Source organism: Chenopodium album, chromosome 26, assembly GCF_948465745.1.
Source record: "Chenopodium album chromosome 26, dcCheAlbu1.1, whole genome shotgun sequence".
NCBI lineage: Eukaryota > Viridiplantae > Streptophyta > Magnoliopsida > Caryophyllales > Amaranthaceae > Chenopodium > Chenopodium album.
Genome location: NC_137859.1, coordinates 1,781,219 through 1,795,699, shown reverse-complemented (window position 1 = coordinate 1,795,699; position 14,481 = coordinate 1,781,219). Strand labels below are relative to the sequence as shown.

The 14,481-nt window shown below is 34.4% G+C and overlaps 1 protein-coding gene across 1 annotated transcript; it reads left to right on the top strand.

Annotated features, from left to right (window-relative positions):
- The first annotated feature begins 6,442 nt into the window (after window positions 1-6,442).
- Window positions 6,443-14,066, top strand: LOC145616228 (calcium-transporting ATPase 4, endoplasmic reticulum-type-like). Its single transcript, XM_081670920.1, has 9 exons — window positions 6,443-6,583; window positions 6,816-8,315; window positions 8,673-8,742; window positions 8,843-8,961; window positions 10,173-10,451; window positions 10,535-10,912; window positions 11,656-11,765; window positions 12,831-13,059; window positions 13,148-14,066. The coding sequence occupies exons 2-9, from the start codon at window positions 6,900-6,902 to the stop codon at window positions 13,727-13,729; spliced, it is 3,183 nt and encodes a 1,060-aa protein (XP_081527046.1). The 5' UTR covers window positions 6,443-6,583; window positions 6,816-6,899; the 3' UTR covers window positions 13,730-14,066.
- The last annotated feature ends 415 nt before the right edge of the window (window positions 14,067-14,481 follow it).

The following is a 14,481-nucleotide window of genomic DNA, read 5'->3' as shown; positions in this document are numbered from 1 at the left end:
AAAATGATATTTCAAATTGCGTATTGAAATTTTTAAATTGTAACACTTTGAGCAAACACATTTTGTTTGTCAATCCATAACTTTAATGTTGATATATAATATAAAAACATACGAATTACACAAAAAGAATTTCTCTCATGAGAAGGGCAACAATGATTATTTTTCTTACCTTATTAAAAAAAATAAAGAGAATATTACATGATAATAATATTTATTTCATACATTAAATTCAAGTCAAGACCAATAAATATATAATGTAAATAGTCAAAATATAGCTAATAAAAATGAAGTAGTTAAAGTTAATCTTACCTACTTCGCATAATTTTAACGTAATAGAGTAGTGTATGTGTTTTACGAATTAAATTAAAAATTGATGTTTGATTAATAATTTTTTTTTTTTTTTTTTTTTTTTACAAAAATAATTTTATATTTGATCATTTCTTTTTATATAATATTGTTGTGGTAAAGTGAATTGTGTGTCCTTTTGTACCTAATCATCCCTGACCCCCGTGCTGGCAACTACATAAAGGAAAAAGACTTGGCCCATTTATCAAAGAACTGAACGACAGTTTTGGAATTTTTGAATCGGGCCCATCTTACCAATCTAAGCAAGGCCCACTTCTGTTTCTTAATTCGATTACTCGTACTATTCTAGACACTTGGAAATTTTTGTGGTGCATCACTATTCTTCATTAATAATGTTGAGAACCGTTACTCTCACAATATTTATTACTAGTATGTTTCAAACATTAATTATAGGTGACAAACGTTTGAGCTCGATTTGTGTCGATTCATTTGGGTCAGGTCTATTTCGAGTTGGAAATTCATATAGGAGAAGAATGGAATAATAGAGGAAGTCGGTGATATATGTTCTAGCTTAATTTGTTTAAAGTGAATCGATTCAAGTTTATATTGAGTTAAAAATTCATATAAGAGAAGAATAAAAGGCGATATTGCATGTACCTTATGTGAAACACCAAACACGGAATATAAAGATAAGTGCAACTAATCGGGCATGAATTTAATATAGTCTAAATCCCATCTTCTATAATATAAAATCCACTCTACTACTCACCAAATTTCACTAACAAAAAAAAATCATTTATTTGAAAGTCATATACTCGATTCTTGAGTGCCCCTAAAAGGTTGGTAATGATTCTACTATTATAGGAGTTACTCCTTTAAAACAAAGTTTCAGAAAATATTGGACTTATGTAGTTAAGTTCTATGAATGCCTTACAATTATTTTTGTTACAATATGCCCAATATTCATCATTATTGAAATTTATAGATTAATACAATATTTATTTTAACAATGACTTACTAATTTTTTTTTTTTTTTTTTTTTTTGAGGAAATATAATAATTTATAAATTTAAGTAATATAAAAAGCCATGAGTTTCGGCTTTCGTAGATTAAGATCATGATAAAAAGTTATCTAACGCTTTTATCTTCACTAATTGTAGAGCTAATGATGACTTCCATCAGCAAGTTTAGTTTAATCAGTTTATAAAATGCCCTAAATTAGCCCACTTTTAAAAGCACTATCTGTACTTTTAAGCTTTATTATTAGGCTCTAGAGTTATAAAAGACAATCAAAGACCTTTAACAGATCATTAACATTGGCTCAATTTTTCGTGTAGCAGCCATTGCTAACATGACATGTTTGGAATTCTAATTCAGATAATTATCGACTAATCGTTTGAATTTTTGTGCTACTATAACATATTCAGACTTCTAATTCAAATATTTGTTCAGGGTGGTGAGAATAAAGTGTTTCATGAAAACTAACTAAATAATGCGGAACATGATATTTTGAGCACAAAGTTTCATATGTGGCTAACCACAAAGTGCGGTCAGAATTACTTGATTAAGGATTACTCGGTCGGTCGGGGGTTACCTGATTAGGAGTTACCGGTCAATATTTTGGTGTGTGTCAGCCAGCCACACAAGAAACACGTTGTATTCCTAGTATGCCTAGTATGGTTTTAAAATGTAGTTTCTGGGTGAATTGGGTTGGATTTTCCTTTGTTGGATTTAGAAGGGAAAAAAAAAAAAAAAAAATTGCCATACAAGTACAATTTTCCTTTGTTGGATTCGAGGAAAAAAAAATTGCCAATAAGCTCTTGTACGGATGCACCTTGTAACTTTGTAGGAGCTGTAAGTTGTAACATGTGCATTTAGGGTACATTTTCTTATGAAGAGCACCAACTTACTTGGGCTTGGGTCTAATTACATGGTCCAGTGTAATAACAAAGTAGCTATAACTTTTAAGGTCCAACTGATGGTCTCACATTTGTATAAGGCCCGGAATAAAAAGTCCCACAAGAACAAGTCCATAAATTTTACTTCATTTTCTACCTAAGTGGACCGATGTCACCGAATCCATGCAAAATGTCGTGCATGATAAGAACTTATACATCCTGATATGAAAGTTCATTGAATTAACTTTGATCTACATACACATGATAAGAACTTATCTCTGAATCCGGATTAGCTTAAAGGGTGAAATGGGTGGAACACCAAAAAAAAAAATACATTATTTCTTAACAATAACATGCATGCATGTTACGTTGAAGCTAGTTAGGATGTAAAAACCAATTGTGACTCAACAATAGGAGCAAAAATTACAATGCATCATATCCCATGACTCAAATAGTGTGACACATTTAGATTCACCCTAGTAATTCTAGTACAGTGTACTATTCAACAATAAATAAATCTTAACGTTTTTAAATTTGTTTGGTCACATTGAACCAGATTGTTTGCACAAACAAACAAACACAATCAACATTTATTAGATCTCTATGTAGATTATTCATTTCAATATAGAGTATAGACCTCATTTGTTTCTTGTTACTTGTAACACTTATCGTTTTATGATTGCCAATACATTAGTTAAGTTACTACAATGCCTTTAAATATCAATAAAGTCGTTATAGATATTGATATTATGAAAGTACGTAGGTGAATTTAATGTGTAAATAGTGTATAAGTCAAAATGCTACAGATAAAAAGAAGGACTCGTGCATTATAAAAAAAACATATTGCTGAATGATCGTACAATCATACATTCATGCTCTAGAGTCTAGAAAATTCTAAGGAGTAATGTTTATGGTTGGGTGACCAAAATTTTTGGACCAGTTATTAATTCCTGGCAAGCAAGTAAGTTCGAGAATTTGTTTCTAAATGGCGGACTTGTGGGCCCAATAAAGGCCCAACAAAGTTTAACGGGATATTTTAGATTCGTAGTACAATAATAATACTCCCTCCGTTTTTAAATACTTGTTCCATTTTTCATGCGCGGAGTTTTGGGAGAAATTGGAGATTGTAATACTCCATAAAATATAAAGGTTGTGGGATAGTTGAGAAAATAAAAAATTGTAAAAAGCAAAAGTAGTGGAAAAATAGGAGGAGAAAGAGTATTATGTTGGGTCAACTAAATGTGATAAATGAATTAAATATTGTAAAAGCTTTCCATAAAAGGAATTGGAGCAAGTATTTAAAAACGGCCAAAAAATCAAAGTGGAGCAAGTATTTAAAAACGGAGAGAGTAATATTATAAACCCCGTAGTCAACTAGCTACTGATAGTACATTAGTATGTGATGTACAGATGTAGTGATTTGGGGAAGTCCAAAAGAAACACAAAAAAAGAGTGATCCGACAAGAGATCTACTTTTGTTGTGTGCCTCACGAATCACGATTTCTATTGACATGGGAACCCCTACTTATTTTAGGACCTCCTTTTTTTTTCTCTCTTTTGCCTTTTTTATTTAGTTGTCGTTGAGCAATACCAGTGCTACATAGTCTACACGAATACACTCTTGTACTCTTCATCGAGTAAAATATAGGATTATTAGAGGATTTGCCTTATAATCTTGAGATTATAAAATCAAATTTCTCTAAGTACGTACAAGCTACTTAAAGACTATGGCGGTGATCTTTACCCTAATATGGTATCGAGTATTTATTATCTATGAATATAATACGAGAATATATTCTTTTCGTCTTATATTGACTATAAAAATGATCGATGCCATTTTTTTAAGAAAGTCTAAAGTATAAACTTCGAGTAATATACTTCAAATTAGCTAAATAGATGGAATATTTCTTATCGATGAAGAATGCTAGTCGTATGGATTCAAACTTAGCTTGAGGCAAGACAATGCTGGATATCAATACACGATTCGATTGCATGACCTTCATAGGCTACATTTGGCATCTAATTGCTTGAGTGATTATTGCCTTTCTATGAAGATGTTAATCAAGCAACACATAACTTTGCCAATAAAAGACACTAAACTAGAATTTCATAAATTTTAGATATGTATACATGCATTATTTAAAACCAACATATAATAGAATTCATTTAATATATTTTTGCTCATTTTAAAATCAGCAAAAAAAAATACGGACTATCTATCAAATGAGCATAAAACACTACGGAGTACCAAAGCATTTAGCTAAAGTTAATATACAAACTGAGTAAAAAAGTCAAATAATTGCAAGTATCACCGTTATCGAAGTAATAACTCTTTGAAGTTGATTTAATTAAACTCGTGTGCTTGTTCACACAAATGCGTCAATGCACATAAACTCGTGCTATGAAACACAGGCGGAGTAAACGGGATATGTCAATGCTCGAGGGTGCTCTGTGTGAATTGATATTACAATATCCGTACACATGGAAGGACCAAGTAAAATGTTGAGAGTTGAAAACCAATAATTTCAAATTATAATAATATTATTATTGAAATGTAACAAAAAGTTTTTGTTTGAAATTAGGAACAGCTGTATATGTATGGAGTAGCAATATAATTGTCAGTATATAAAAATATTATTAGTGTGGATTATATTGTATGTAAACATGTGGTACTAGATCCATATTTATGCTAATCAAACAATATAAAATTAGTTTAGATCTGATTTATATGGAAGGTTGCACATTACACTATGCAAAAGATAGGTGTTCATCTTATACAAGTTTAACTTTAAGGAGAAAGAGGGTGGAAATTTCTAGATTTATTAATTTAATTAGATTATTAAATTGTGATTAAGCTTTTGTATCTTCATAAGGAGACCTTTTGTCGAATATTCTATGTAAAGATTCATTGTGGTTGCCAGAAATTCTCAATTACTCAATTCCCATCTTCACACACAACATGCCTAGCTTAGCCACATACGTGTGCATCAATTTAAGTACATCTCCGTATGACTGTATGATACTTCAAAGTACAATAATTTTTTTTTTTTTTTTTTTCTTTTAATGTAATCACAAGACCTTCATATACAACACACATTTTTTTTGTTTAGCTAAACTACTAGTCATGTCAATGTTTATGTAATGTTATAATCCTTAACCTCGACCTATTTTTTCTAGGATAAATTTGGACTAATAAGTTAACAGCTCATGTTAACTATTCTCGAATCTTGTTTTCATATCATAATTTTTTTATTAATTATAAGTTAAGAATAGAAACTGAACTAATAAAATTTGGTCCTACAAATAGTAAATATTCAGTGTAAATTAATATCACAATATTCATATCACTTTATATAAGGTGAAGAGAACAAAACATTAAGATAGATTACCAAGTAATAATCGTTTCCAATCTCATAGTTTTCTTTTGTTTGCCATTTGATCTCTACCCTTTTCTCAAGACATGCTTTACAATTTGCTTTATCATGCATAAATTGAACCTAAATTTTTGTTTTGTTCAGATTTTAATTGTGTATTTCGTGTTAAAGTTTTGTCAAACACATTAAGTAAAATAGAAAAGGTTAAATAAGATGAAACATGATACAAAGTATGTATTTCTAGTTATGTAGAGTTTCATATCATATATGAATACTCACGAAACATACCTAAATAAACTCACTACATACACTAAACTTTACTTAAAAATGCCCAAACCATTTTAATAACCAATGCATAAACTTTTTCTTTCATGAAGAAAATTCCAACTTTTACTTTGAACTTGAAAACAAATCTAACCAACCATAATGAGTCTAATACTTGTACTAATCAAAGATATACCTTATAAAGTTATAATTATTGTTTGTTAACAAATTTCTAAGTCCAAGGAAACAACCTAGAAAATTCACCGCACTTTTTAGTTGTAGAAAATTAAGATAATTAAAAATCTAATTCGAATAACTCTTTGTTTAACAATTTAATGAAAATTTCCTCCTCCTATAGTTACATCACAACACTCAACCAATTAACAAATTCCACGTCAGCAGTTGGACCCACAAGAAAGCATGAACCTTACCTCTCCATTATTTACCCGTCACAATCATGACGTGGACCACATTCATTGGCTCTCCTTAGGTGGTACACTATTCGCGCGAATTCAGTTACAGGGGCAAAATAGTCATTTCAAAACTTGAACGATGATAAAAGCGGAAGAAGAAGAGAGAGAAAATAAATAAAGGGTGGAGGGTAAAAGTAAAATTAATACGGAGTAATAATTATAAAATAAAAAAAACGAAATCTCAATTTTAATCTTTCCTATTTGAGGAGAGAGAAAACAGTATAGTAGCAGCTTCTTGCTACTAAACCCTCAATTTCTCCAGGAATCTGGTACGGTGTTATCTCTTTCTTCTACATTTTGTTTAATTTTGATTCTTTTCTTGTTGTTGATTTTATGTTTGTTTGATTTGATTCAGTTTGTTTTTTTAAATTGATTGGTTGATTGTTGAATTTGGTGTGGAATTGGTTAGGGTTTATGAATTATTTGATTCGTTGATTTGGAGGTTAGATCTTGTGATTTTGATTAGTTGATTAATTGGATAGAATTTTGATTGATTTTCAGGAGATTTGATATTAGGATTGAGGATTTTGAATTCGATTTATGTGGAAAATTGTTTGATTTTTGAAAGTAATTGAGTCGGATTCAATGGGGAAAGGAGGGGAGGATTATGGAAAACGAGAGGATTATAGTGGTAAATCGGATAAGAATGATGATTCGATTAAGCCGTGGGCGATGAATGTTAAGGAGTGTGAGGAGAAGTATGGTGTGAGTCGTGATTTTGGTTTGACGAGTGAGGAGTATGAGAAGAGGTTGCAGAAATATGGTTTGAATGAATTGGAGAAACACGACGGGCCGTCGGTTTGGAGATTGATTTTGGACCAGTTTAATGATACATTAGTTAGGATCTTGCTTTGTGCTGCCGTGGTTTCGTTTGTGTTAGCGTGGTATGATGGGGATGAAGGTGGTGAGATGGGGATTACGGCTTTTGTTGAGCCCTTGGTTATCTTCTTGATATTGATTGTGAATGCCATTGTTGGGGTTTGGCAAGAGAGTAATGCGGAGAAAGCGTTGGAGGCTTTGAAGGATATTCAATCTGAACATGCCTCGGTGATCAGGAATGGGAAGAAAGTGCCTAGTTTGCCTGCTAAGGAACTTGTGCCGGGTGATATAGTTGAGCTTAGGGTTGGTGATAAGGTGCCTGCTGATATGCGGGTTTTGACTTTGATAAGCTCGACTTTGAGGGTAGAGCAAGGGTCATTAACGGGGGAGAGTGAAGCGGTTAGCAAGACTGTGAAGCCTATCGCTGAAGATTCAGATATCCAGGGGAAGAAATGTATGGTTTTTGCTGGGACTACTGTCGTCAATGGGAACTGTATTTGCTTGGTTACTCATACTGGGATGAGCACTGAGATTGGGAAGGTGCACTCACAGATACAAGAGGCTTCTGAAAATGAGGAGGATACTCCACTGAAGAAGAAGTTGAATGAATTTGGTGAAGTTTTGACTGCTATAATTGGTGTAATCTGTGCTGTTGTTTGGCTGATCAATGTGAAGTATTTCCTTTCTTGGGAATTTGTGGATGGATGGCCCAGAAATTTCAAATTCTCATTTGAGAAGTGCACCTACTACTTTGAGATTGCTGTGGCATTGGCAGTTGCTGCTATTCCAGAGGGGTTACCAGCAGTTATCACAACATGCCTAGCTCTTGGTACACGAAAGATGGCTCAGAAGAATGCTCTGGTCAGGAAACTGCCCAGTGTGGAGACTCTAGGATGCACGACTGTCATTTGTTCTGACAAAACCGGTACCCTGACTACCAATCAGATGGCTGTGGCAAAGCTTGTAGCCATGGGAACCAGAGCACAAATTGTCCGAAACTTCAATGTGGATGGAACTACCTATAATCCTGCTGATGGTGGGATACAAGACTGGCCTGCCAATGACATGGATCAAAATCTTCAAATGATTGCTAAAGTGGCAGCTGTTTGCAATGACGCTGGGGTCGAACAAACTGGCAATCAATTTGTTGCAAGTGGTATGCCTACTGAGGCTGCGTTAAAGGTAAAGAAACCAAACTTGATCAAACTTTTAATGTATTTTTTGTTCATTTATTATCCTGATATGCTGTTTCTTTCATGTTTAACATCTGTAATTTTGAATTGATGTCCTTGAAGAATTGTAACATACAAAATTGAAAAATCAACTTATACACAAGGAATGAAGTTTGCCATAATCTAGTATGGAAATTGTAACTATTGAAGTACTCTGAGAAGTGTTTTATGATGCAGTTGTTGGTTGTTTGTGTGCATTTCTATGAATTTTGTCTGGTTGCATATTCAAGTTGGAGAAGTTTTTACTTGGAATGCTACCCCGGCTAAGACATTACATTGATGCAATTTTGTTTCTATTTCTTTACAGGTTATGGTTGAGAAAATGGGGCTTCCCAATGGATTACAACGTGTTTCATCAAGCTCTGATGATTTGCTATGTATGTTGGGTTAACTGCTGTCTATGCACGTTGTAAATGTCTCTGCCATTTGATTTGAATGTTGACTTGTTTTATTGTTGTTTGTTTTGGGCTATTCAAGGTTGCTGCCGGACATGGGCGACTTCGGAAGATCGTATTGCGACTCTTGAGTTTGATCGTGATCGAAAATCCATGGGCGTCATTGTCAAAAGATCTGGGAAGAACTCATTGCTTGTGAAGGTACGTGGATAAGCATATATTTGCAAACTACCTCAAAAATTCTTTTTTGTTGTTTGGGTCTAGAGCACCCCCTCTTCTTAAAAGAAGAATTAAACAGAAGTAAGCAATGAATACGAGAGGTATCAAATTCAGAAAAATTCCTGTCCTTTTTTCTTTAGAAAATATGTATTATTGTTAGCATGGCTTTTAGCATATACTTCCTCCGTTTTTTTTTTAACTTGCAACACTTCCCTAAAAAGGAAATGTCACAATATTTGCAACACACTATAAAAGGCTTTGGGAAAAACTATACTATATCCCTTATTTAAAGCACATGGCCAACTAAATTACACTCCTAACAACCACTCATGCTATTTTGAAGTTTATTATATCATGTAAACCCACCTTTCTTAATTACCGCGCTAAAGGGTGTGTTGCATTTAAAAGAAAACGGAGGAAGTATCTGAATGCTATATATGCTTGTTTGTTTAACATATACTTTATTGAAGTTTCTTGGATGAGGAAGGTAGAGTTATTTGGTTGGCTGAAACATGGGAAGTATCACTTCTGAATTTCTTAGGAAGTTTGAGCAACTTCCGATGGGATGTAAACTTTTCATGTTCAGTCAAACAACATCCTCTACTTTATAAGAAATGTTATTTCTTGCTCTACTCATTGTTTAATAGGTGATTGATATATTTCTCGAATACTTCATTGTCATGTTATTATGAATCATTTTGGTTCATGGACTTTGTTTGCTAAGTTTTTATTATCCTTTTGCTTCTCAAATAGTTCTATTTCTAACTTTCTCGTGAGTAATCTACTATCATTACTGTTGACATATTTCAAACCTTTATATCCACATTATTCTGTATCTGATTTGTGTTAGCATCCATTTTGTCTAGCTTTAATGGTGGATGACCTGGATGTGATCTATCTGTCACATGAGGTTTCTGATGTTAACATGTAACAAATTAATTGATAAGACTGAGATTTTTTTTTTTATAATTTATTTATTTATTTATTTTTATTTTTTATAAATTAAACACTCTTTTTACTCCATTAGACCGCTAGAAAGAATATAGGACTTTGCCCAAGTATTTTTCTTTTGGTTCAATGTCTTCGTTAGAAACAAATATATTGTCTTGACCTTCAGTTTTTATGGTAGTCATTTTTTTGCATATGTATACAAATGGAACAAGTATGCCTTATTGTGAATGCTGCTATTGCAGGGTGCCGTGGAGAACTTGCTAGAAAGAAGCTCCTATGTACAGTTGCTTGATGGTTCTATTGTAGAATTGGATCAAGTTATGAAGAACACTATACTGGACAGTCTTCATGAAATGTCTGCCAGTGCTTTGCGTTGTCTAGGATTTGCATACAAGGAGCACCTTGAAGATTTTGCAGATTACGATGGTGAAGAGCACCCAGCTCATGAGCTCCTACTTAATCCATCTAACTACTCTAACATTGAGAGTAATCTTATCTTTGTTGGCTTTGCTGGCTTAAGAGTAAGTGATGACTTTTTATTATGTTTGCAAGTTGCAAATCTTGCAATACCTTATGCATTTATCCTTTTTTTTTTTGACTGAAGGATCCTCCTCGTAAAGAGGTGCCCCAAGCAATTGAGGATTGCAGAGCTGCAGGAATTAGAGTCATGGTGATAACAGGAGATAACAAGAATACAGCAGAAGCAATCTGTCGTGAAATAGGAGTTTTTGGGTCTCATCAAGACATTAAATCGACAAGCTTAACAGGAAAAGAATTCATGGAGCTCAGTGACAAGAAGAGTCATTTGAGAAAGGCTGGAGGCCTTCTTTTCTCCAGGGCTGAACCTAGGCATAAGCAAGAAATAGTGAGGTTGCTTAAAGAGGATGGTGAAGTGGTTGCCATGACTGGTGATGGGGTTAATGATGCACCAGCATTGAAATTGGCTGATATTGGCATAGCCATGGGCATTGCAGGGACTGAGGTATGCCCTTTGATTTGTCATTAATTGAGAATGTTGTCAATTTTTTTTATAATTCGAGGTATAAACACTTGTGCTCATCAGTACTGGACATGGTACCAGGATGTGGTTTTGCATATTCATGATATATCACTTAGCCACTTAGGAGTTAGGAGCTCATTATATATTTTTCTGTGCAATATCCAATCTCATCTGATAGATATTGACAGCATTGTTGGCTGACATAGTACTTATTAAAATAGTTCTAATATTGTTAATGTGCCTTGTTCTGTGAATTGGTAGCTTTGCTCCATGGACTTCATGCAGATAATTCAGTGTTAGAAGAGGATGAATGTACCAGGATGTGGTTTTGCATATTCATGATATATCACTTAGCCACTTAGGAGTTAGGAGCTCATTATATATTTTTCTGTGCAATATCCAATCTCATCTGATAGATATTGACAGCATTGTTGGCTGACATAGTACTTATTAAAATAGTTCTAATATTGTTAATGTGCCTTGTTCTGTGAATTGGTAGCTTTGCTCCATGGACTTCATGCAGATAATTCAGTGTTAGAAGAGGATGAATCTCTAAATTATTGTCACGTGATCTGTAGTATGTCTCTTGTTTTGGACACATATATTCATATTATATCTATGGATTTTGGGCCAAAAATCCACCATTATCTGTTATCAAACTTTGTTCCATATTTTTCATTAAATTATGTATGGTCATCAGTCTCTTCTTATTTTTACTGGATCAGGTTGCAAAAGAGGCCTCTGATATGGTGCTAGCAGATGATAATTTCAGCACAATAGTTTCTGCTGTCTCCGAAGGCCGATCAATCTACGACAATATGAAAGCCTTCATTAGGTTTGCCCCCTCTTTTTTCCTCTGTTTAATTTTATTATATGCAATAAGAAATTGATTTGTCGTTTTGGAAGTCCTTAAGTAGTCAGTAGACGTGTAGCTTTTGTTGTAAGGTCCATATGTTTGGGGCATAATTTACATGCAGTTGGTTTAGAGTAAGGAGGTTGGTGAAAAGATGTTACCTAATATTGGTAGATTTCTGCAAGTTGTTATACATGGGCTAGACTGAACCGATCACAAATCAAAACAGGGCGTTAATTACGGGCTTGTTTGGCATTGTTTTTTGTTTTCAGTTTTCAGTTTTTTTGAAAACCAAAAACCAAAAACAGGAAACAAGAAAAAGGTGTTTCCACTTTTCTGTTGTCAGTTTTCAAAATTATCATGATTTTAATAAGTTTGACTAATTTTTTATTTATTATATGACATATATCATATGATTTTAAAAAGCAAAAAACCAAAAAACAGAAAACCAAAGTGATGCCAAACGAACCCGTAGACAATTTCGGTTTCATAATGTCCGTGGTTATCTAAGCTCCGTGAATCCTTGAAGTCTCACGTAAAGTTTAATGTTGAACTGATTTTCTCTCCCTTTCCTGCTTTGCCCTCTGAATTGCACAATTAGTGTTATTGTGTTCTTAATATTTTTGGAAACCAGCATTGATATTGTCTAAAACTATATTCAACAGTACATGTCTAAAACAGGGCATTGATATTGTCTAAAACTATATTCAACAGTACATGTCAAAGCTATAAGCATTTTTTTTTGAAACCAGCTATAAGCATTTAACATTACAACTTTTACAATTTACAACAATGATAGGAATCCCTTTGATGGTGGGGTTTAGGATACAATGGTTGGTGAAAGTTGTGCCTTAAGGCTGGTTAGCATGAACAAGGGCCTAGGAGATAGAAAAGATGGGGAGAGAATGGGTTGTGAAGTACGAAGGGGATGTGTATCACATGCTTACGTGCCCCATTGTTTCCTATCAGAGGTGCTGTCCTCGGTAATTGCAGTCTTTGCAGATGCTTTTAATTTTGTCAGAAACTAACACTATTTGTGAAATACAGGTATATGATCTCTTCAAATATTGGTGAGGTTGCATCCATTTTTCTCACTGCTGCTTTGGGTATTCCAGAAGGTCTTATTCCTGTTCAGCTTCTGTGGGTCAATCTTGTCACTGACGGTCCCCCAGCAACAGCTTTGGGATTCAATCCACCTGACAAGGATATAATGAAGAAACCTCCCAGAAGGAGTGATGATTCTTTGATCGATGTGTGGACTTTATTCCGGTATATGGTGAGTTCTCTGCCTTGATGAGATGGGTCTAATGTGAGTTTAGCTCTTTTAAGCTGTATGTTAAACTATTTTTCTTAACTGAATGCAGGTGATCGGGCTTTATGTGGGGGTTGCTACTGTTGGAGTATTTATTATTTGGTATACACATGGCTCATTTTTTGGTATTGACCTAAGCCAAGACGGGCATACTCTTGTGAGCTATTCCCAGCTTGCAAATTGGGGTCAGTGCCATTCTTGGGGGAATTTTAGTGTCTCTCCGTTCACTGCTGGAGCCCAAACATTTAGGTTTGATGATGATCCCTGTGATTACTTCAAAACTGGAAAAATCAAAGGAATGACCCTTTCTCTCTCTGTGTTGGTTGCCATTGAGATGTTCAACTCCCTCAATGCACTTTCTGAAGATGGTAGTCTTCTAACTATGCCACCATGGGTAAACCCTTGGTTGCTTCTAGCCATGTCTGTCTCTTTTGGCTTGCACTTCCTAATTCTTTATGTGCCCTTCCTTGCTCAAGTGTTTGGCATAGTCCCTCTTAGTTTCAATGAATGGATGCTTGTTTTGCTAGTCGCTCTTCCAGTCATATTAATTGATGAAGTCCTTAAGTTCATTGGGCGGTGTACTTCTGGGATCCGGACAAAGTCCAGACGGACACCAAAAACCAAGGCAGAGTGAGAAAGTTGGATTTGCTATCAGCAGGATTTGGCAAGATTCTGCCCCACTCCAGGCTTCAAGGTTTGGATAATTTTCGAACTCCAGTTCCCTTGAGCTATTGCTGCTTTGGCACTTCAGTTTACTTACAACTCTGAACTTTTAGTAGATGAACTAGAACAGTATGTAAAACTATTTATAGGAGATTTTGCAGAGGGAGAAAACAGTTGTGTTTCATCTATGCTCAATTTAACATTATGGGGTCATGGCTGATTGATTTTTTTTGTTTGACCATTACAATGTAAGCTGTATTGTGTTAAACAAGCAATGGAATTACTATATCTTCAGCAACATTTGTTCAGTTGTGTTTCAGACTGGCTTTGTTAGCCTCTAGGAAACCGTGTCGTTTACTAATTAGATATGATATTTCTTTTTTCCCTCGGGTTATTAAAACTATTGAAACTGCTTTGTGCAATGACCCTTTGGTCGCTTCTCTCTCTCCTCCCTCTTCACCCACCAAGCCGGACCACCACTCCATTAAAATTGCGCTACCCATGACTAGGCAGGCAGCCACTCCATCCATTCACATGTTTATAATCTCCTCACTTCCCCCATCACACCACCTCCTGACAAGGGGACTCACAAACAGAGTAAGGTGAGAGTGAGCAATAGCTCAAGTGGTTAGAACTTCCTTCCCGATTCCAGGAGATTCTAAGATCAATTTTTATTCTCGCTCTTGTGGCTCTCTAAGCTTAATAACATTTAAATTTAAAAAA